Source organism: Saccostrea cucullata, unplaced genomic scaffold (assembly GCF_032062105.1).
Source record: "Saccostrea cucullata isolate Sc308-1 unplaced genomic scaffold, CSIRO_AGI_Scuc_v1 ctg6127, whole genome shotgun sequence".
NCBI lineage: Eukaryota > Metazoa > Mollusca > Bivalvia > Ostreida > Ostreidae > Saccostrea > Saccostrea cuccullata.
In genome coordinates, this window is record NW_026928638.1 from 9,985 (window position 1) to 34,028 (window position 24,044).

General features: G+C 33.9%; 1 protein-coding gene and 1 pseudogene across 1 annotated transcript; both read left to right on the forward strand.

Annotated features, from left to right (window-relative positions):
- Positions 1-1,539: 1,539 nt before the first annotated feature.
- Positions 1,540-6,486, forward strand: LOC134278266 (ficolin-2-like; annotated as a pseudogene).
- A 2,242-nt stretch (positions 6,487-8,728) lies between these two features.
- LOC134278263 (ficolin-2-like) lies at positions 8,729-21,612 on the forward strand (the record flags this gene model as incomplete). The annotated part of the gene is made up of 9 exons (XM_062760583.1): positions 8,729-8,734; positions 9,861-9,948; positions 16,686-16,879; positions 17,798-17,885; positions 18,494-18,633; positions 19,529-19,625; positions 20,143-20,307; positions 21,207-21,474; positions 21,609-21,612. Coding segments are annotated over exons 1-9 (1,050 nt in total), but the record flags the coding sequence as incomplete, so codon positions are not given.
- Positions 21,613-24,044: the final 2,432 nt, after the last annotated feature.

A 24,044-nucleotide genomic window follows, 5' to 3' on the forward strand; every position in this document is an offset into this window, starting at 1 on the left:
GATTTTTCCTATATATTCCCGAAAATGTGAAAGCGCTCGGCCATTTTGCCCCACCCTACCGTGACCTGGGGTGACACGAATTCATGAAATATAACATTATCCAATTTGAATTAAAACACTACAACGTGACCACCTCGCCGGCTATGGATGATTCCACATGAGTTTCTAAAAATTTCTTTCCTGGCCCAGTTTTATCTTAGATGAAATTTTAAAAGATTGGATTTCCTATATATTTCTATGTAAAAATGTCGGCCATTTTGGCACTAACAATAAAACCTGTTTGAGTGAGAGTCAGAGTGTTTGAACAAACTTAAATCTACACTTACCTGTATAGGACATTTCCACATTTTGAGTTTCTTTAAAAAAAACTCTTATCCTGTATTTCCTTTAAATAAATTAATGAGAGAATTTTTTTTTAATTAGATTTTTCCTATATATTCCTATGTAAAACTATTGATCATGCCATCTTGATCCAAATACCACGCTCTACATAAAGTGTCGTCCTTTGGGTCATGGATTTGAACAAACTTGAATCTACACTACCTGAGGATCAAGATTCCACATGAGTTTCAACTTTCCTGGCCCAGTGGTTCTTGAGAAGAAGATTTTCTTAAAATTCCTGCAAATTATCAACTTTCAATATATAGCTCATATTATTCTCCATATAGTCTTTAAAAGGGCTTGAATGAAAAAGCAAATTGAAAAACCAAGAAAAAAAGTGTAACCCCAATTTAAATACCATATATTATTCTTTTCAAGATTTGGAACATTGAAATTAGTACGTCACGAACCGTTATCCCCCCCCTCATAAGTTCTATGAAAAAGATCAATCAAGATGATCAATGTGAAAAGTTTACAACAGCAAGTGACGACGGCGACGACAACGAACTACAACATAAGACAACGGATTTCAAATTGTGAATGTTTCCATAATTATAACAATTTCATGTAAATTAATTACTCGAATATTTTGAAATTTATCAATTTAAATTAAAAAATGTATTGTCTTTTACTCAGTGACATCCATCCTGATCACTATATTTGCAATCATGTAGTTTTACGTCCCATTCGAGAATATTTCACTTATAATAATATATAGACATACACAGGTGAATGGCTTCAAACTCTTAACTTACATGTACACCCATTGAGCAGTGAGAGATCGATCTTCATCGCACCAAGTTCTTGTGACACGGGATCTCGCTTTTAAGGTCTCATTGGAAAGACCCGCATCTTTTACTTGAAAGCACTGAGCGCATGTCGAAGGATAACTTATTACATATTTCTTTGACGACCCAGGTCAGTCTCAGCCGAGATTCAACTCACGACCTTCCGAACACGGAGCGAGCGCTCTACTGATTGAGCTACCGTGAGGTTATTTATAGTCTGGTAAAATATTATTCCAGATCAGGAGTTTGACGCCCTTCGCCGGCTATGACGACTTTTAAGTACGGATCAAACATTGTATTCAGTGCTTACTAAAAATTTGATTAATTAAGTATTACTAACGTTTTATCCTTTTAGATGACAATTCAAAGTGTTGGATGTCTGTCTTGTTCGCCATTTGAAAAATGTGTCGAACTTTCTGACAATAAAACAGTTTGTGTCAAAGGTTGGTATACTCCCTGACAATTTCTTTTTTTACTTTCTTATCATGTATAGGACATTTGAAAACTTTGTTTCTTTAAAAAAAAACTTTCTCTATACACTGTATTTTCTTTAAATAAATTAATGAGAGATTTTTTTATTTATTCCGGACATCCTTTCAAAAGTAATCTATTTCATTTCAAATAAAATTTCAGAAGCTGATCCAAATGACTGCACGATATTACATAAAGTGTCGTCCTTTGCACCGAGTGGATTGTACACAATCAAAGTTCCCGCTTTGGGTCACGTGACCGCATATTGTGAAATGGAGGTTGATGACGGAGGATGGACAGTAAGGATCGTTTTTTTAATCCTTATCAACTTTCAGATATGAATGCATGCTTCGTTCTGAGACTTAATTTATTTACTCATGGAGATAACGAGTTTCATGAAAGCACATTTAAAGTTCCAATATTTTTACTACGATTATGTCTCCGCCATATAACGGCTGAGGGCATATAGTGTTACTTTGTTGCATCGCATAGGCTTCGGAAGCAAATTGAAAGTGGGGGGCTCAACCAAGAAAAAAATGTAAACCCCAATTATAAATACATATATTATATCTTTGCAAAGATGGGGGCGGCCTCCCCCCTAGACCCCCCCCCCCAGTTCCGACGCCTATGCATCGTTCTCTCTTTCCGTCATTATTGACATTATCTCGTGCAGAGTTGAACAGATAGTACTTAAGCTTGACATATGGGTACGTTATACTGTAGCAGTACGTAAATCAAGTTTATCCCTCTTGAAAAAAAGAATAAGAAAGTTTTAGTTCAAACTCTTTAACATCTGCAGGCATGTATGCAATAGGTTGAAATTGGATATGCAGGTATTTTACCAGAATAAAAAAATTCACCATAGTCATTTTTAAAATCTTGCACAGGGCTTAAATTTTTAATAGTTTCCAATTTAAGCATATGGAAAACCCGGAATATTTGTTAATTAAACAGTACCATTTGATGAATTTTTCGTTAATTGCCTTACGTCAAGTTTGCAGATTTCGTGTTGACTCTGCAAGTAAGACTATTAAAATCAAAACCAAACAATGAAAATATACTTCATATTGTTTAACGATGTGACCGTTGGGGCGAGTGCAGCTTTGTATTTATAAAAAAAACTTTTAAATGGTTACACTTGTACTGCCTATCCTCAGTTCGATTAAAAAAGAACACAACAATAAAGAGAAACCATTTCCCATGTCTCGGGATTGAGAAAATCGGAAATACCCCAGCCATTTGAGAGACGAAAGAATGACGTCATAGAAAAGTCCTTTTGACTTAAGACGCTAACGATAGCTTTTTGGCATGGAGTAAAATCGTTGTTTGTAATTTTTTTTCAAATAAGTTGTTGCTATGTTTAAGCAATCATGTTGCTATGCATCGCAAATGATTATTTTGAGTTTTGAGATTCTTATCACGTGGACTCAGAAAAATTTTTTGGAACAATGTGCAAATTTCAATCCGAATTTTCTTCCGTTCGTACACATTAGTCTATTGAGCTCGCTATACGCGAGCGGCGCAAAACGCCGCCTCGATATTAACATTTTTTTTTATTTTCTTCTTTCATTAAACTTTATCTTATTCCTTTGTTATACTAGGTTTTCCAACGTCGAATGGACGGATCTGAAGATTTCTACAGAACCTGGGAAGAATATAAAAACGGATTCGGAAATTTAGAAGCTGAATTTTGGTTTGGTAGGACGAATAAAGAACGTTTGTTTTATCCTTTTCCGTCCTAAGGACAGATGATACAAACAAACTTTTGTCAAAAATATGAAAGTAACAACCTGAGTTATGTTTTAATGAGGAAAATGAATATTTTTCAACGCGTAATTTTCGATTTTTTATTTAAATTTTCACAAAAATGAGATTTGAAGTGAAAAATATTTGTTTAGAATAATAAGGTTGGTTTCAGAAGGGTAGAATTTTGAACATAAAAAAAGTTTACAATTTCTCAATATTCTAGAAATCTATTATATGCATCATTTGCAATGAAATAAGTCAAAAAATATATACAAATCCAGGCATCCATTTTTTGTTTGTATCATCTGTCCTTAATTTAAAAAAGAAAATTAATTCTGAATCAATAATCACCTGCGTGGCAAAGACCTAAGACCGTATGTTCTATAGATTCGCATAGTGAGAATATCATCCTTCTGCGCGGGTTCGAAGCCACTATGTGATGAGAGACCGGTCCTTGGATTGAGACCGTAAAAGCCGATGGCCCGTGTTGCAGTAGGTGCCGGCTCCAAAAACAGCCCCTCACTGACCCAAAGTGTCAAGCATAGATTTAAATTTGCAGATCTCCAGTGGTGGCATCTTCGTACGAGTGAAAAATTCCTGAAAGGAACGTTGAACCAAACAAAAAATAAATAAGTTTTGGAAGCCGCTTCTCTCTGTTGCATTGGAATATATAGACAGTTTTGTATTATTTAGAACTGTTACTCTCTGTCTGAGAAAACCAGAAAGATTTACAAGTATTTACCAGTACTTTCAAAAAATATAATAGTTTGGCATATTTCTACTTGTACACATTCAAACGAAATTAATCAATACCTTTCACTGTAGTTCTAATGTATTGACAAATCAAAGTTGTGTATAAATGAATGATGCAAGTTTAATGACAGACCCATTGTCTATATTGATATTGCAATACAGTGTCAATACACTGGTTTGAAATTTAAACATAGACGGCAATGCTCTCACTTCAAGGACAGAGATTTAATGAAATTTTATGTTTATCTTTTATACAACCAAAGTCCGATACTTTGAGATTTTGAACCTAAATTCCTCTCAAACCAATCATTTTGATTGAAAAAAGTAAAATCATTTCTTGATGTAGTGTCGTAAATGATTGATTGATTATATGTTGTTTTAAGTACCATTCGAGAAACTTTCACTCATATGTCACCATGTACCGGTAAAAGTCTTCAAATTTTTATGCCAATTAAATGACGTGTTGCTTAGCTCACGACCACCTGATGAGGACGCGAGCAACCGTGAAGGATTTAGTGTCGTAAATCAGTAAATGATATAGTATGATATAAGCACTCTGATAATACAAGCATTTGTAGAAATTTCAAAGTAAATAAAGAATGCCCCCCCCCCCACTTTTTTCACCAACCATATGTGTTTACTATAGGAAATTGTAATATAATTGAAAGCCTTTTTCCAATTCTTTTTAAAAGGCCCCCCAAGCTACATCACTTTTAGTGATGGACCATTAAATGTAGTACTATTTTGGTATCAAAAGTAGTTGACACAGTATATCTTTGGAAACGATTTTTACCTTACCCCCACCCAATCCACCCCCAAAATTTCACCTTTTTCTTTTAAATGATATAACTTTCTCCTTTTTTCATATTTTTTCTAAATTTTTGCTTGTCAACTTTTTAAGGTAAAAGTAATTTTTTTTTTTCTACGCAAAGTGCAATGGTAAAGACTTTCAAAAACTCACGCCACTGATGAGGAAAAAACTTGTTATGAAATTTCCCTAAATAAAGAATATATGCATTCTCATTAACATATGTGTTTTGATAAGCCCATATTTGTAATATATAGCACGCAAAAGGATTCTTTTTCCAATTCTTTTTTAAAGGCAACGACAAGCTACACAATTTACTGAGTCAAGGACATTACGAGTTGCGGGTAGACATGGCTGATTTCGACAATCAAACACGTTATGTTAAACTTAGCAGTATATCTATTGGAAACGAGGCTTCAAAGTATAAGATCACATAATCTGGTTTTTCCGGGAACGTCGGTAAGAAATATTTCACCATTTCTCTTTTAATGATATACGTGTACATATATTTTCTAAATGTTTGACGTAGGTAAACAAAAATGATTAAAATAAAACTAATTTCCAATAATTAGTCGCACGCAAAGTGCAATGGTTAGAGCTTTTTCTTTACTCACAAAACAATAGATATGATGTTAGGAAAAAATAAAACTAATTTTTAATTAGTTGCATGCATGGCGCATTGGTTTGAGCTTTTTCTTTACACATTAAACAACAGATATGATATGAGTAAAAATTAGAATTCTTGAAATAAAATTTAGAATGACTTTTTTTATTTTAATTTTAACGCTGTGCCAAATAAATTAATTACAGATACACGTTCACACCTTAAAAATAAAGAAATTTTTTAAGAGTTTGTCATTGAAGTATTGCTAATAAAATATTTTTCTTTAATACCACTTAAAAAAATGAATCATAAATTTACCTTAATAGGCACTTCTGCAAGATACCAGGGGTAGTTTTTCTTATATAATCCTTTGAGGAAGAAAAATAATTTTCTAATTTCAAATGTTTATGTGTTTGGATTTTTAAAAAATGTTTAGAAACTGGTTTAGAAATCATAATGTTATTAAAATTTTGAATATTTTTCATACATTACGAAGATATACAAAACAAATTTTGAGGAACGTCTCGTCTGACCTTAAAGGAACATCTTTTTTCATCAAACTTTTATTTTGTTTAAGGTGACTCCTTGACTTACATTAACAACATGAAATTTTCAACAAAGGATCAGGACAACGATTTAAATGGGGGAAGCTGTTCTGTGAGTTTCAAGGGTGGATGGTGGTACAGAAATTGTCTTTATACCAATCCTAATGGTTTGTACTTAGGAGGCCTCACCTCCAAGAACGCGCAGGGCATAACTTACGGCGCGTGGTTAGGACAGTCGTACTCGCTGAGACAAATTCAATTGATGGTCAGAAGGGTTGACTAGAAGGCTAAAATGATTTGAATAAACATATGATAAAAGGAATCAATTGCATGGAAGAAAAAATATGAAAGTTAACACTTGATTTTTTTTTTTTTACATTTTGGAATAAAGAGTTGCAGAAAAGGGATGTGAAATATTTTTATATAACTGTTAGGATACAGAATGAATTAAATTTTCTGAAGAAAAAAAACTACTCTTATTCTTTTGCAATGAGATTTCTCGTATTTAAATGAGAAAAAAAAATTAAATGTAAGTATTGATATTATCTCATATTTTATCTCTATATTTATTTTAAATGAGGTAAAGATTCTTTTAAATGTTAGTATTGAGATTATCTCAGATTTTATTTAACGTATAATTATCTTTCAATTTCGATGTCATACGTTTTGTTGAGCATTGGACCTTTCTACCATTTTAATTAAATGTTTGTAATTTTAAAGCAATATTATTATTATCGCCAATGTCATCAGTGAAGTGTCTTTAATAAAATAAAGTGGAGAAGAACAGTAATCGATCGCATGCAATTACAACTCAGAAAAAGGAAATAGCAGAGGTGGGATCAGGTGCCTATATGAGAGCATCCTCACTGAGCGGACACACCCGTCCCGAGCCCTATATATAATTGATCCAGGATACATTGAGTAGTCAAGTGTACGATAAAAAGGAAGGCTTAATTATCTTGTATGATCCATGCCAGCCAAAATACCTTCCATTGGTAGGTTCAATTTCCTTAAAGGATGAATGTGAAGATCGTAAAAGAAATTCAGTATATCTACAAACTACTTTTGTTCGTACACGTGGCGCAGTGCTTAATTAAATATTTCTAATTTTAAAGCAAGGAGTTGATCCTCACAGTGCGAGTTATTTCCACTTTGGGAAGGTGGAGTCGCGGTCAATTACTTCGGAAAGAGGAAAAAACCGAGGTCTCGTGTGCACAAGAAGCTGGCAGGACAAAGATCCTTATATTGCTCAATGTTGGTAGTCAAATGTACAGGACAAAAAGGAAGGCTTAATTATCTTGCTTGTGCATGCCAGCCGTACAATCCATTGGTAGGTTCAATTTGGTTAACATGATTGTGAAGATCGTAAAGGAATACAATAATACAACTACTGAAGGTCGTACCCAGTGCTTAGAGCGTCGATTTACCCATTTGGAAATATGGGTTGCATCAGATCGCTTACCCAATATTTAAGAGTGCATTTACATGAGCTTGGGCTCAATGTTGGCCCTGGGCGCCGAGTACAGGACAAAATGATCGGCTTGTGCTGGCGTCTCCATACGATTGATTTGGGAGTTTCAGTCAAGATGTTAATAGGACTGTCCAACGTCCCAGACTAAAGGGAACGTCCAAAGTGCATTCTTTACATGAGTTTTGTACACCGGTGCGAATTACTTCTCTCGCAAATAACAAGCGGTACTGTCAGTATTAGCGGGACGTTTGTATAGTAACAGCTGTTGCTTCAATTGAAGGCTTTAGCATTACAAATTCAGGAATAGGGATCCATTGTCATTTCGTTATTACGAGAGGGCTTATTTATTGAGGAAATTCGGGTTTGTACAATACAACCAAACAATATATTCAATGAGTAAACATAAACAATGAATCATAAAACACACAATACCATATAAAGATTTGTGCCATTCCAATGAAATCTGCAGATAAAGTTGATATACAGATTAAATATTCAGGGAATAGATTAGGGTGAGCATGTCATGTGGGTTATTTTGATCAGGGTTCAATTTTTAACGGAGCTCCCCTTCCACGAAAAACATTCGTCACGAATGTTGGATTATATTATATCATTACCCGTTTTTATTACTAGTTTTCATGGGAATATCGCCATCTAAAAAAAACATAGTCAATGAGTCAGTTCACATGTTTAATAATGGGCTACAACAAAATAAATATATCGATTTTGACATAACAATATCAACAATAACAATATAGTTAATAAGTTGGATATAAACAATTCTAGGTATAAATAGCAATGTTAAACAAGTTTATATAAAACATAACTCATCATTTAAATATATCGCACATCAATTTGACTCTGTATAATTTGCACACTTACGTCATAGGTCACATGATAAATCATTGCAACCAGGAGAGTTCAACTAAGTGGCGTTGAATGGTTTTGGAGAGGTCGTCTAGATCCAAGAAAACACTTTCCTGATGGAGTTCTCGAAGTGGGATGATGTCTTTGAGAAATTCCAGGTGGTTCGCTGCACATCCTTTCCTCAGTAAATTGAAAATAAAATTACATGTATAGTGTTTTGGGTCCCTATCTAAGAAGAATTCAAATAATCCTGAAGGTTTCCTGTATGAATCATCAAACACTAAGGCAGTCAGAATGGAGGTGAGATCGGCCCGTAAAGTTTGCTTAGAGATGGTGAAAAGTTCTACGTTTACGATAATTAAGGTCTTCCGTTTCCAACGGAAGACCTTCTACTGATTCTGTTTTTTTAGATTATTCTTATTTTTTTTTTTTTTTTTTTTCTTCCTAGACGCCAACTTTGAGGCCTCATATCTCACTCATTTCTCAACGGATTTCGCTCAAATTTTCAAAGGTTATAGACGTTTATGAATTCTATCAGAATGATGACTAAAATTTCAAAAAGTCACTTCCGGTTTTGAAACGAAAAATCATAGGCTTTCGTTTCCGGATAAAGGCTCAGAGACCACAAAAGCTGGAGCAGAAATTTTACTTGTTTTAGATAACAGAAGGATTGAAGTTGTGCACATCGGTTTTTGTTTTTCGATTTCTGCATTCAAAATGGCGCTATATAGGGGTCAAAAATTAGAACGCCTAAAAGAGCGAAAATTTACAGATATTTTCCTTTTTATCTTGAAAACTAAAAATATTTTGTTAAGATATGTAGAATAAAAGGTGTGCATAATTACAAGCGCTTTCATTTGATATCATTAAAAAGGGGCTGGCCCCTAAAATTAGGGATCTAGGGCCCTTGAATTTTTTTGTTTAATATCTCAAAAAGTATTGAGAATTTATAATACGTCAAATAAGCAAAGTTGTTCAAAATGTCAAGCTTTATCTAACGAGGTTGTCAAAATACGTCCGGGGACGTCACTTCCGGTTTAACCGGAAGTAGTCAAAAATTGCATATTTTTGTTGTTCTTGACAGGTTTTTGGATATCATATGTCACTGGAAGCTTAAATCTTAATTTTCCATCCGTTGACGGTACTTCCGGTCAAACCGGAAGTTGCCAAAAATAGCTTGATTTTGCAAAAATGAACATAGATTTGGAGGATTAAACCATTTTTCGACTTCATTACTCTTTTTTTTCAAATGAAAGTTACTTCCGGTCAAACAGGACGGACGACCTACTAGTTGCTTTGCAACGAGCTCGGCTCTAGTTATATCTCTGTTTCTTGACTTCCTTTTAACTTTAACATCTTCTTATTTGTAGGTTGGTTACAATTTGTACCATAGACACTAACATGTCCAATTGGTTATTCTTTGCAGGTGATACTCCTTGACATTTTGGAAAATATGAGATTGGAAGCGGTTAAATCACCCCGACTATCTTTCACAGCATTGGGCGAAGATGAGTGTGATTTAAAACTGACTTCAAAACTGTCTTCAGTTTCCATTTTAAATATTGGGTACAAAAATTTATTGGGTCAATTATAAAATATACAAATATATTAAACTTCTTTTGTCTCTATTATATAAAGGTTTTGGTAAACAGAAAAAAGCAAATGGATATGCCAATTTTGACACCAGTTGTAATGTAACCCGATCTTGGGTGTTACAAAAATTTCTTGGTCCTCAAAATCCTTAGATTTACCTTAATTAATTAACAAGATTTGTTTATCTTTATGAATGAATTCATAAAAACAATAAGATCTATAATTATTAATAAAAGACAATCGAAGTATAATTATGGATAATGGATCAGGGCATACAATAATCAGTGGATTTGGTTACCCATAGATCGATTTATCCAATGGAAATAATATGGGTGTCATCAGATTAAATAATTTGATAAAATTACAAGTAAATAAATGAAACCATTGACATGGATATCTCTTGTCAACACAGACCACCATAGTGTCTGTTTCCTCTCCCTTGCATATGCAGAAAACATCATGCTATTCATTGTGCCTTCTGTGCTGAAGTTCTCTCTGCCGCGGGGGGGGGGGGGGGGGTTCAGGGATACTCTGGCGCGTATAGATTTGCACAAAGAACAAATTGATGGTTATCCTTGGTGGAGAAAAATCCCCGCAGTTTCTACAGTGAAATTGGTATGGATGTTATGGAACCTTTTCATGCCCTCAAAATATGCTTCACGAGCATCTCTCTCATGATCACATCCCTAGGTTGTGTTCTTTGATTAAAACTTTGTTGCCCCTGGCTAGGCAGACACACAGATGGACGGAAGACCGGTGATTAGATAAGCTCACTTGAGCTTTCACCTCAGGTTAGCTAAAATGTGTAGGTACGTAACACAGGCCAACTTTTCAATGCCTCTCGACTATTGCAGATTCTAGATGAAGGGATCTGGGTTCTTTCATAAAAAAGACTTGTTTTAGTAGACATCTTGTCAGGTTTATCCCAGTGAGTCCCTACACATTTAACAACTTTTGACACCACTGAATGCACGTATATACACAAAACAATATTTTACCTGATTTTGCTTACTACTCCTCGAACATGGCCGCCAATCCAATTTAGGTGGACGGAAGTCATGTGATCAAAAACTATTTATATGTATCCTGCAACAATCAGTTAAAAAAAACCAAAGTATCCAATTCTCTGAGTCTTTTTCCTCTTGCTCATTTCACAATGAATTCAGAAAACAGATAATTGTTTCCTTTCATAGGATAATTCATTGGGTTTTATAGGTATTAAAAGTTTGCATGTTTCACCTTCGTTCATTGCTATATTTTCTGTAACTTCTTGCTAACTTTCAATAATCGGTCCATAATACATGTAGTCAAACGCTTCGATTTATGAACCACGTGATACATGTAATATTTCCCTCCATGTTCTGATCATGTTTGTAAGGGGCCATTTCCACGAATCCCTTACACTGCTTTGAGAAGTGCTCAAGTCACGGTCTATTACTGCATATGTTTATTCCTATATTTCATAGGTGTAGTAAATTTCTTGCACGTCCTATCTTAGAATTCAGAAGACTTTCAACGACATATTTTACAAATGAAGCCATTGTTCTAGTGTATTTTGTTTGGTAAAATTGAAAGAATTTATAACCCTAAGTATGGTGTGACTGTATAAGTGAAAAAAATTGTTTTTTTTTGTTATGTTTATAACTTGTAATGGTATTTTAACGTTTGTTCATTAATATTTTGCACAATGCTGTACTATGAGGTTATGTTCTAAGCACAGAACCTGGATTTCATCAGCGTTGCACGGATAATAAGTGCTGTCACTGATATTTAATTTAGTGCTCTTTAAATGTGGTGAAAACGTTTTATGCTCAGGCCGGAATTAAAAATATCCCCCTAACCCGACCCTAAATTCTCAAGTTGGGTCGGTAGGTAGTAAACAATTTTATTTTCTGACAGCATCTTTGAAAATACATTCTAAAATTTAATGGAAAATTATATATATATATATATAGAAAATACAATATAAATATTTGTATATATATATATATATATATATAAATATATATATATATTCACAACTGTAATTTAGATGAACTTGCGAAATATCTCACCAGAGTACATTTATATAAATCGAATAAAAAAAGACAAGATTCTCAAATACCCAAAGACTGAACATCCGAGTATATTATTTCAAACCTTCAATCACCCTCCAGTGCTTAAAGACAGTCATTGTACTTTTTTGAGGGCTCTGAGATTTGCAGCGGTTCTCGAGCATTTTGCTTTACAGTTAAGACGTAAGTGGCTAATTTTAAGTCGCAGGTTTAAATACAAATGAGGAACGTTGAAAACGGTCCTTCAAAAGGGGCCATAAAAACTTTTGTCCAGTGTCGCAGAAGATGCTGGCCCAAAAAAGATTCCACTGCTTAATGGCAAAAAAGTGCGTAGTACATCTTTTTGGAGCAAAGGAAATGTTCAAATGTCCCAACAATTCTCGATTAGGGATTAAAATTTAAGAACAACCAATCTTCAAGGGCCTGATTAAAGAAAATGACACTGGACGTCTCAGGAAGTTGAATTATGATTTCAAAACTATTTGGAAAGAGTATTTAAACAGTATTTAAATGAACCAAACCAAATCTACAAATGTAGAAATTCTATATAAAACAATGTCATAGTCACGAAGTTTTTCCCGTAAATGAATTGTAAAAGTACAACTGAATTATATTTATCAGGATGAATATGCAGACATATTTACAACAACTCCTATGATTCCATAATGGCATAAAGTTAACATAGGAACATAGATGAATTGTTTATCAGATCAAAATCAAATTAAATAAAATGCAGTGAAATTGAATTGTGTTCACTTGTGTGCCCCTCATCTGCTCATGAGGTAATATGTATTACGTACCTGAAATTCAACATACAGATTCGTTTGTTCGTTGTTTACCGTCCCTTTCGAAAATTTATTCACTCACATGGAGACACCAAGACACCTCCGAAGCTCTTAATTAGTCATTGTAAATTTTATTATCAAATTGTTTCAAGAGTGAAGAATTCTATTCAGCAAAAGGCATAAGATTGAGACATCGCCGTTGTTTTATGAAGAACTTCTCTGTAATCACATCTGGGCGCTATTTTGTTTCCATCAAATGCTTGAAAATCACAGTAGTACAATGTCGGTCGTTCTGATAAAAACAGATTTTGATGAAATTGTATTTAATAAAACTTGGTTGACAATAAAAAAAAAAATTGAATCATCTTATTTAAAAAAATCTTTTCAGTCGGCGCGTTTTAGTTGGGTCGGTCGCGTTAGGGGAAACAAAGGTATTTTTTATTTTGGCCTGATTGGTGAGATTTTGAAACTTTTGAATATTGGTAAGGTCATATACTAGTATTCGGTTGTTAAAAACCAATGCTAGTCGATATATTATACTCGTGTTTACTTTTTAACGACTTCATGAGTTCACCTGTTACAGTTTGCTATACAATTTGTATCGTCTTGATTGAATTCGTTTGTACTCTATGTGAAGACTTTTAAGTGCTATTTATAACTGATAAAATATACCTCTATTTAGCAATTAAGTTAATACCATCATCTTTGTATTTTATTGGTATGCTTTACGCAGGAAGACACGTCCGTATGAAATAAATCAATTTAAATGTTTCGCTTTAATTTCATGCATCACTTATAATGTATTAAAAGCTCTTTATTCATATATTTTTTTTTAAAAATACCTTTTGATTTGACATTTCTAACTATGTTATTGTTCAAAAACCATTCTTTTCACATAAAGTAATGGTTTGGAAAATATTTTTTTCGTCGACTTTATTCTTCGATAAGACAATTTATCATTTTGAATACATTATTTATTATGCGTAGGCCGCTTAATTTGCAAAAGTGATGCTTTCAATATTCTTTCCTCGCTGATTGAAATGTGTCAATGTTAGTACAGCACCGTCCTGGCGAAAGTATTGATTGATTTACAACAATGACGAGTTTTTTTGCATAAAAATGTTCATCAATTTTATTCGTTATTTCTTTAAAGTAGCTCAAGCAATTTTCTGACAAATTGGCAATTCTCGTCTGACTCCGCTACGCTCCATCAAACTCGGATCTTCCAGCATAAGAAACTAATTTTCCAAGCCTGTTCGAATCAAGGAAATGTGGCAGAGAAGAACGTGCATAACGTCGTACGAACTAAATACTGCATATTTCAGATGTCATGTCAGCTTTAACAAAGTATATGATTTTAATGAAAAACACCACCATTTATTGGGGCTAATATAAACTTCAAAGAAACGCTTGACATGCGATTTTTTTTATTGACAAAATTATTGGGGGGGGGGGGGTAATTATTATCACTGCTTCATTATACCACCTTTTTTGCCTGACGTCACGGCGTCAGGCTGTATAAGGATTGATTTTTCGGAGGTGCGAAGAGAAGAGGTCACAGTTAGCCAGCAGAATTTTGTGCATGCTGATTTTCACTAGAATTTGTTACCTACGTTTCAACAAAACATTTAGCAGAAAAAATAACCGTCTTACTGATGCAATATATTGATGTGTTTATTTCCTTTAGTTTTTTTGCATGCAGCTTTTTAGTTGATGCAATTTCATATACGGACATGTCCGTTTGACCTTTTTTCTGCATTTCTGTACTATTGGATGAGTCCATTTGTCTTCGAGATAAGGGGTGTCACAATCATTTTGGCGCCAAATGTCACGTGTATATCTTCGCGCCCTTTTCCTGGATGATTCTACTGCACTGAATGGGAATGAAAACTTCATCTTTTTATCGGAATTTCGAACAAAACATATCGGTGATATTGTGAAAGAAGTTAGAAGTTAATCATTTAAAGTAAATAAAACGAAACGGAAAAAAATGTTCTTAAGAGGAAAACTGGCCAAATATACATAATATTTCTGATCATATCTCGCCCGGACTCGCCGCCCCCCCCCCCCCCCTCCAGTTTTCAGAGATAAAATTCTTCATCCTCCTATGAAACACAGAAAATAGACTTAGGAAAAGCGTCCATCCTATTCCAGGATTGAGGAATACTAGTTTAAGGAATCACCGTCAAGTTCGTTGGGTTATTTATGTATAACGGGCTGTTTCCAACAATCGTTCATGCTCTGGTATACCCAAGAATATAGTACTTAAACATATTCTGCATGTTAATCATAACGATTCATTTATTTCTTGTAGTTATATTCTCAGCTGTCTTCCTGGTAGTCTATGCAGTTGAATCTAATTCTAAATTTTAATTTTAAAATCAATATATAACCTTTACATAGACACTGTTTTCCAGCATACATTAATTCATTAGTTCATTTCCCTTATTTAATTACTACATTTCCCTTATTTAATTACTACATCTTCTATAACCATTTATAGAGTTGTGGAATGAGGAGCTGAGCTTTACGTCGCGGGTTCGAATCCACTGCAGGACGTGGAGATCGGTCCTTAGGATGAGACCGTTTAAAACCAAGTCCCGAGTGGCAGTAGGTGTTAGCACGAAAAAAATTACACGAAACTGCTCACTGGTCCTGATTTCGAAGTATTTGTAACACTCCACAGGCGTCCTTATACAACAAACGAAAAACAGATCAAAACACATACAAAATATACCTTTTAAATAAAATCTCAGTTTTCTTTTCCATCAGACACGAAGCAACAGGGGGTGGGGGGGGGGGGGGGGGGCTGTCCCCCACTTTTTTCCCAACCTTACTTTTATTACCGGTATATATAGGAAATGTTAATTGAAAGATTGGACCCCCCCCCCCCCGTATATAACAGGAAATTTATTAAAGAGAAATGCAGTATTTAATGCTAAAAAATTGGTACAGAAAGAACTTTACACTGAAAAAAGTTGTTCATCCCCCCTTGCCCCCCCCCCCCCGAAATAGGATTTTCAACTTTGGGCATATTCCTTTTTTTGCAGGTGAGTGGAAAAAATATTCTCTAGCTCCCCCCTTTCAAAAACGAGGCTGTCCATTGCTTTCATAAGAAGCAAACAACTCAAAATTAATGTATGATGTTTTGTTCGACGTCTTCATAATTTACTCTAATGAAATAATTACCCCTCCCCCCAATGTAAACGTTTATATAAATAACTTTATCATGATTATAGGTTCAATAGATATTGATTGCATTAGTCAGGCAAGCTTTTTTGAAAAGCTATTACTTGCTATCCATTATGAACTGTTTATTGAATACCTTCGCCTCAGAATCTTTAATTACTTCTAGCGTTCTTTGTGCTCTCTCAATTTATTAATTTTCTATATCTGTACTATACAAATGTTCATGGAATAAAAATATCAATTAACAGCCAGTGCACAAACAGTGATTTTATTGTGTATTTCAAAAAAATTACTGATACTGTAATGTTGTAAGGATACATTCATCCTGATTATCGATTTTTTTTTATTTAATCTGAGTGACCATTAAAATCTGTTCTCTGTTAATTCAATACCCAAAGGTACATAAAGTGCCCATAATGTTTTTTGAATACACACAATTAAATTCATATACTAATTAAAGTGTATCCGACATTCCCTTGGAAATCAAGTCGATAATTTAATTGCCGATTGCGAGGCTGTTGACTAATTGATACTCTTTATTCCAATCTCTTCTGATGAACACTATGCCTGCTGTTTTTCTACTCACATTTGTCATAAATTGTGTTGGAAATACACATTTTCAAATTTCAGGGCAAAGATATATTGGACCAGTTGTTAAGTCTGTTGATAAAGTTGGCTTAAAGCAATGTATAAACGAGTGTTTAGCAAGACCCGCATGGTGTAAAGGGGTGAACTATAAGAAAATACATCTACATTGTGAAGTCGTGTCGTCTATTACATTGACGGAATCTTCGGAGGAATATGTCAGCATTCCTGTAAATAATGTAAGTATTTTGTACAGCAAGTAATGTTACATCATTAATTCTTATTCGATTATTTTCGTCGTTTGCAAAAGGTGCCTTCTAAGGACCACGGGCTTATTGTTTTTTGTTTTGTTTTTTTGCAGCAAAGTGAGGAATATGAATTCTGTTTGGAAATTTTCATATACCATTACGGGGAGTGTATTTTTAAAAAAGAAATATCATTTTAAAATGTCATTGCTTAACTTCTCAAATTAGTAATCAAAACTTCGTTTCAAGTGATCTCTGTTTCAAGTGATCTCAGATTTTTTTCATAGTACCTGACTTGCCACAGTAGAGTCCATTTCACAGACTCTATGCATTCAGGGGAATTGGTGACGGGATTGCTTTAGTTGATCCAAACGATGAATTGGGGTCAATGCTCTACGATGCATTTGATGTGATCCAAAGAGATCATGGGCCAAAATAACCATAATCTATTTAAGCAGACAAATTAAACCTTGTAACATAAAAAACACAATGCCTTCGCACGAAAATTTTTTGACTATTCTGCAGTCATAAATACTTATTTATCTGGCATTTGCATTTTAGCAATCAACGAACGAATACTTAGAAAAACAAAGATACAAAAACACAGGCTTACTCATAACCATAAACCATCTCTAAACGCTCGAAAGACCCCTCCATTTTCTGTCAATATTTTATTCAATTTAATACATGAAACAGCAATGTAATAGAGTACTTTACTGCTAGTACATTTCTTTTAAAATTCAATTTTTCCATGAATGTCTCAGAGCTGGAAGTCAGTCTTTCGACGCCCTTCTTTAAAATTTCTTTTCTTTATTAAAAATGAGTAGAAAGTGAATCTGTTTTTTTTAACAATCGCCCCCCCACCCTTACAAAAAGTTTTGACATATTACTCTTACTTTCTGATGCTTTCAGCAGACAATTGAAAGTACTGAATGTCTATCCTGCTCATCTGGCGAAAAATGCATCACACTCTCAAGTAATAGGACCTTTTGTGCCAATGGTAAGTCTCACGGTATTAAGCTTTGGACCATCAATATAAAGAACAATCTGCTGTCCTTTAAAGAAGGACTGTAATACGTGGACCATATGCATGCGTTTCTAACCGTTGTTACAGACCTGTATCAAGCTGTATTTGGATTGCTTTATGTACATAATAATTTTGCGAGCCTTGATGCACAAAACCAATGCCGGTGAAGACTTGTTTTATCTTTTAAAACTTAGAAATAGTCCTTGAATGAAGTGTTTAATTCAAGTTCTTTAGTTATCTGTATACTGCAAGTTCTTACTACTTATTTAAAAATGCTTGTGTCATAGAATCAGTGTTTAGTTTGTATATAAAAGGACATTTGTATATGTATAAGAGAGAACTCTAGTTCCGCCAATGAATATATAAATATGATATGCAGATTTAAAAGCGAGATTTGCCAATGAAAGGCATATTTTAATTCGAATAAGGTGAGGTGCCGTATTCTACCGGCAAATTGTCTAAGGGCGAACTCTAGCATTCATATGCGTATACTTACGTACATGTATGCCCATGGCATCCGATTTAACCTCGCTAATATGTCCACGCAATTAAATATTCATGCCATTTGATTGTTGTTATAGATAATATTGATCTGAAAGACTGCACAACAATACATGATCTGTGGCCATCATTACCTAGTGGATTATACAGCATTACAATCCCAGCCCTCGGTCACGTGACTGTATTCTGTGAAATGGAGGCTGATGGCGGAGGGTGGACAGTAATATCAATTTTATAATAAAATAAAACCAAAACTTAAGATACCTTTATATGTGCTAAATAGCTTACTGATAGATTTATAGATTATGATTTGGTCCGAAATATCTGACGTTATCCAGGCTTTTTCACGACTTTGATATTCAACGTGCCAGGATACCGTCAGAACAAAAACTGGAAATTTCGCCGTCTCCAACGGGAGTTCATTTCTAATACTTGCGAACTGAGCTAAATGCCGAAAGCAGAATTTATCAAAAGCAAAATGCCTTTAGTATTCATCAATATCGATTAAAAAATATATATTTATTACTCTGTATTTAGTTGCAGGACTAGCTAAGATTCTAAAAAGCACAAAACGATGACAAATCTCGACGGCTGTGATAAAATCTTTTTAACGGATTGTATAATTACAATTGAACCATTAAAACGATATTGGTATGTACTAAAAGTACTTTTAAATTTTATTCGGTTCGCAAGTATCTAAAATCTAATCGAGAAATTCAATGCATTCTTCGGTTGGAGGCGGCGAATTCCCAGTTTTCGTCATTGCGCCGGTTCTGACGTTTTTTTGGCACTTAAAATATCAAAATTCTTTTTTTTAAAAAGCCAAAAAACGTCAGATATTTCGGGCTAATTCTGATAATGTTATCTGTCTACATAACGTCTAAGGAAAACAATGTTATTGTGGTTAGATTAAGAAAAGCTTATCAATTATACATCAATATTGCAAATATTTGTGGTGAATTTAAACTTGAATTATACAAAATATTCTATTTGAGGAGATAAAATACATAAAAAAAACCCCAAAATATGATCGTGTGATATTTAAATTTATTTAAGGATAGGTACCACAATTTTTTCTCTTGAAAGTATATTCTATAAGAATTTTACACATAAAGGTTTTTCAACGCCGAATGGACGGTTCTGAAGACTTTTATCGAACTTGGTCTGAATACAGGAACGGCTTTGGAAACTTGACAGGAGAGTTCTGGCTAGGTAAGATTGAGTTATTGATTGGTTGATCAGGTTTAATGTCTAGTCGACAGGTTTTCAGCAAACGTCCTACGATAAAATTATTCATTCTCATTATTTTTTTTTTTAATCTTTTGACCAATCAGATTAAGTTTTTCGGATATGTGCTATTTGTAGCACGTGCATGTAGGGGAAAACTTGAACCACAGGAGTCTGAAGTTTTTATCATTAAAAAAAAAACAAATAAATCTGGGTTTGGTCAGAAAAATTTCGCGACTAATTCAGTATCCAGAGTGTTTGTGCTATTCATTTGAATTCCTTTTTTTTTTTGAGGATAAAAACTTTAGACACCTGGGCTAACAAATAAATTTTTATGTTAACTTGTGAACGTCCTAATCGATTATTATTTCTCAATAATAAATAACTAGCCCCAAATTAACCGATTGGATTTTGTGAGGGGTACGTCCCATTGCCAGGCGTGGATCAGATGCAGGACCTCTGACCACAACTACATGTACCTTATTTTCTAAATTCTTGGTAGGCAATGAGAAGCTGTCTCGTCTACTTAGTCAAGGTTCCTACGAGATGAGAATGGACATGGGGGACTTCGACAACCAAACACGTTATATCAAATACTCCAGTATCACTCTCGGTGACGAAGCCTCAAAATATGCAATTTCACTTTCCGGCTATTCGGGCGACGTAGGTATGTATTCTGTTAAATTGATTAAGGAAGTTTAATTAAGTGAGTTTTTCTGATCACGTTATATCTGCCGCCTGTCCGACTGTTTGCCTATTTGTCTGTAAACTTTTCACATTTTCAACTTCTTTAAGAAGCACTTGGCCAGTTCTTGGGTAAAGGGGTTTAGGTTTTCTTAAATGAAGCGCCACATCCTCTTTCAAATAAGGATATCGAATCATTTGTGGGTGGTGTAAATTTAAGTTTGCTCTATTTTTAACCACTGGGGGTTATAATGGGGATTACAATTATCATAGGATTATACAAGAAAAAAAAATCTCCCCGCGATCAATTTAGTCACAATTATTAGGCTTATTGATATGGAAGCACACTCGAGTATAGTAGGTTCATGTCTGTTTTACATGTAATCTTGATCCACAAGGGGTACATGTAGGATGAGTCCCTTGTGGGTATCAAGTTTTACATAAGAGTAAACATTCCAACGTAAAACAACAAACACAACTGAGGCGAGATTTATTTAATGTAACTCAACTTTATCATGTTATTAAATTGCAGAAAAAATAATGTAAATTTCATTGAAACTCATTGAAGATGCTGGTTGGTCGAAGAAAAAAGATCAATTTTCTGATATGTTCGAACTATATTAATTAACACAATTTCCTATACATTCCATTCAAGATTCAATGGGCTAAAATTTTTATCAATTTTCATGCATGTTCCAACTATATTTAAAGTTAACGTTCCCATAAATTATATATGCTAAGCTCATTTTCCATGGAAGATCAATTAGATTATAACAATTAGCACTTTGAATTTTAATTTTTCGTGTGTCTAGGGAGTCGTATGACCATTTTGTCGTTATGTATAGGTCAAAATTACCTAATTTACCTTTGATTTATTTGCAGCTGGTTGCTTTTTGACCGGAGTACCGGCCGCCCATCTAAACAACATGAAGTTCAGCACAAAGGATCAAGACAACGACTTATACCATCAAAACTGCGCAACCAAGTTCAAATCCGGTTGGTGGCACAATGCGTGCCATTGTTCCAATCCAAACGGTCTCTATTTGGCGGGAAATACAACCATATTTGCTGAGGGTGTTGTGTACAAACCATGGCGAACGTATTATTACTCGCTTAAATCCATGCGATTGATGGTTAAACGGACAACTGCGTAAAATGATGTACATGTGTACTTGAAATAGATATACATACTTGAAGTATTGATATGCATAGAAGAGTTCTATGCATTATCTGAATAAAATCAATGATAGATTTTTAAACTGTGACACTGATTCTTTTGTTTAGGAAGGTCAGTCATGCCCCTTATGTACATTCCTTAGATGATATGAACATTTATTTAAAACTTTATGAATATACATGTTGCAACACATTGTTATTTTAATTTTTCATATGCATCTTTATGAAGTGTCGATCAAATTTATGTTTTTCAGTAAATTAATTTTAAGTTGTCTATTTGTATATTTATGGACGTACTTTGGTGTTGCTTCGTATTGAATTATTAATTCTCTTATTCTGTAATTTGGTGCATAATTAAACTACATATCTTGTGCTTACTAAAACAAAGAAATCGTGAGCATATTTCACCTGTGTGATTGCACATAGTAAAAATCTGCAAGGTGGCAGAATGAACATTGAATCAAAGCCTTTTTAGCTATTTGGACTACTCAACAACATTATATAATAGCTGGTTTTGACAGCTGGTATTCTGAATGATAAAAGTTCTGCCATGACGCCTGAAGGATCAATGGGAACCATGAGAGTAGAAAATTCTTATAAAATAAAGAAATGCAGAAAAGATTGATTAAATAACTTACGACAAAAATGTTATTTTTATAGATGAGAGAAGAAAAAATATAATGTTGGAAAACTGTACGCTTTTAAAAAATCACTGTATGACTGCAGCTGATTCCTATCAAGATACTAGATACCAAAATGTGAACAATTCGACTTTAAGCTGCAGGCTTACAAGTCAGAATATGAACAAGAAACATCACTAGCTTTCATTGAAATGTACATGAAATAAAAACGAAATCTCGTTAAAGTATAGTAGATGACAGAGGAGAAAACCAAGTTGTTAACCACTGTTGAAAACAATATGTGTTTGTGAACCACTGATGCCACCGTATGGCAACATAACGAAGATTAAACTTTTCCGAAATGAAATTTAATATATTGGTACCCAAAGTAGGGTTTTCGTACCTGAAATACAATGTGATACAATGTACTAGTATATGAAAGTAGGCTAAGTTTAAAGTTTTTTCATAAGTATGGAAATCGTCAAGGTCAAAAGGTCAACCTTGTCGTAATTGTATCCTATGAAAGGTCTTGCCACAAGAAATACATATGTGAAGTAAGAAAGCCCTAGCCCCAACCGTTTAGAAGTTATGGTCAAAGTTAAAAATGGTAAAGAGTAGGCCAAACACCAAGGTCAAATTACTTAATATCAAATGAAAGGTCCTGTCACAAGAATTAAGGTAAGGTTTGCGTCTCCCTCCAACTTTTATTTTTTTTAATATGCACACATGCCATATATCAATTTATTCAGGGAGATTAGCTTCATCATTTAATATGATTTTCAAAGATATTGCCCGTCCCATTTTTTTAGTAAAAGACGCCAAATTTAACGTATTTCATATTTCACCTCGAATATTATTTTCATTGAAAAAATTGATTTATTTTATTAATTATCAAACTTTTATAATTAAAATGACCTGAATTAGTATAATTAATGCTTATATTATTTAAACTTTTAATTTTCCGTTATCAAAAATGTGAAAATTTGGGTAAAAAAGAAGATTTTTCAATTTTCCTTGATAAAGTGAAACCGTTGCCATGGTAACAAAAATATAAAAATCAACGTTTTATATATCTACCGATTTCCTCAAAATCCATGAAGTTATTAATTTGATCATTTTCATTAATTTGAACTAAAAAAATATGTATGTCCCCAATATTATTTCCATGGAAACAGGGGCTATATTATGGGTTCGGAACATAAAAATCAGGCTTTTTCTACACTTTTAAAGGCAACATTGATATCACCTTGTCATGGTGAATGTTAAAGACTAGATGTTATTTTTGATATTGTTTTTAGGCATAAATTGGCCAAAAATATTCAAAATAAAACTCCTTCTGTGCTACATGATGGTCTAAAAATTTATTCCATGGAAGAACTCTAGTATTTATGGCTATCTTTACATCTGAATATTCTGATGAAATTGTCCATGAATTATACTGCAAGTCTGCAACACCTTTAGAAGTTCATGTATATGTATATAAACATACTTCAGAACATGTTGCAACTAAACCAATTAAAAGCCTATGAATTTGACCTCATGCTGATTTAGTTATTCCAACATGTAGTAATTTCTAGACATCTTTGTAGCCAAATATCTTTATTCAGTTATGGCTGGTGACTGTCATTATACATGTATGCCATTTTTTGAGTGAAATGTTGTAAGCATCGCATCCACGAAGCTGCTGTTTTTATAATTAAATGATTTCTAGAAATGCTCTCTTTAAAGTAATGTTGGTTTGCCCAGTCTCTTGACTCAAGGTAAAATTTTGGGATCAGTAGGTGAGAAAATCCTCAACAACATTTTTTAAAGGGGGATAAGAGGAATAAAAAGAAAAAAAAATACGGCCCTGCATTGAAAAACAGTTTTCAGTCTGGTCATTTTAGTCAGTCGGTTTGGAGAGGCCGATAACCAAACATTTTTT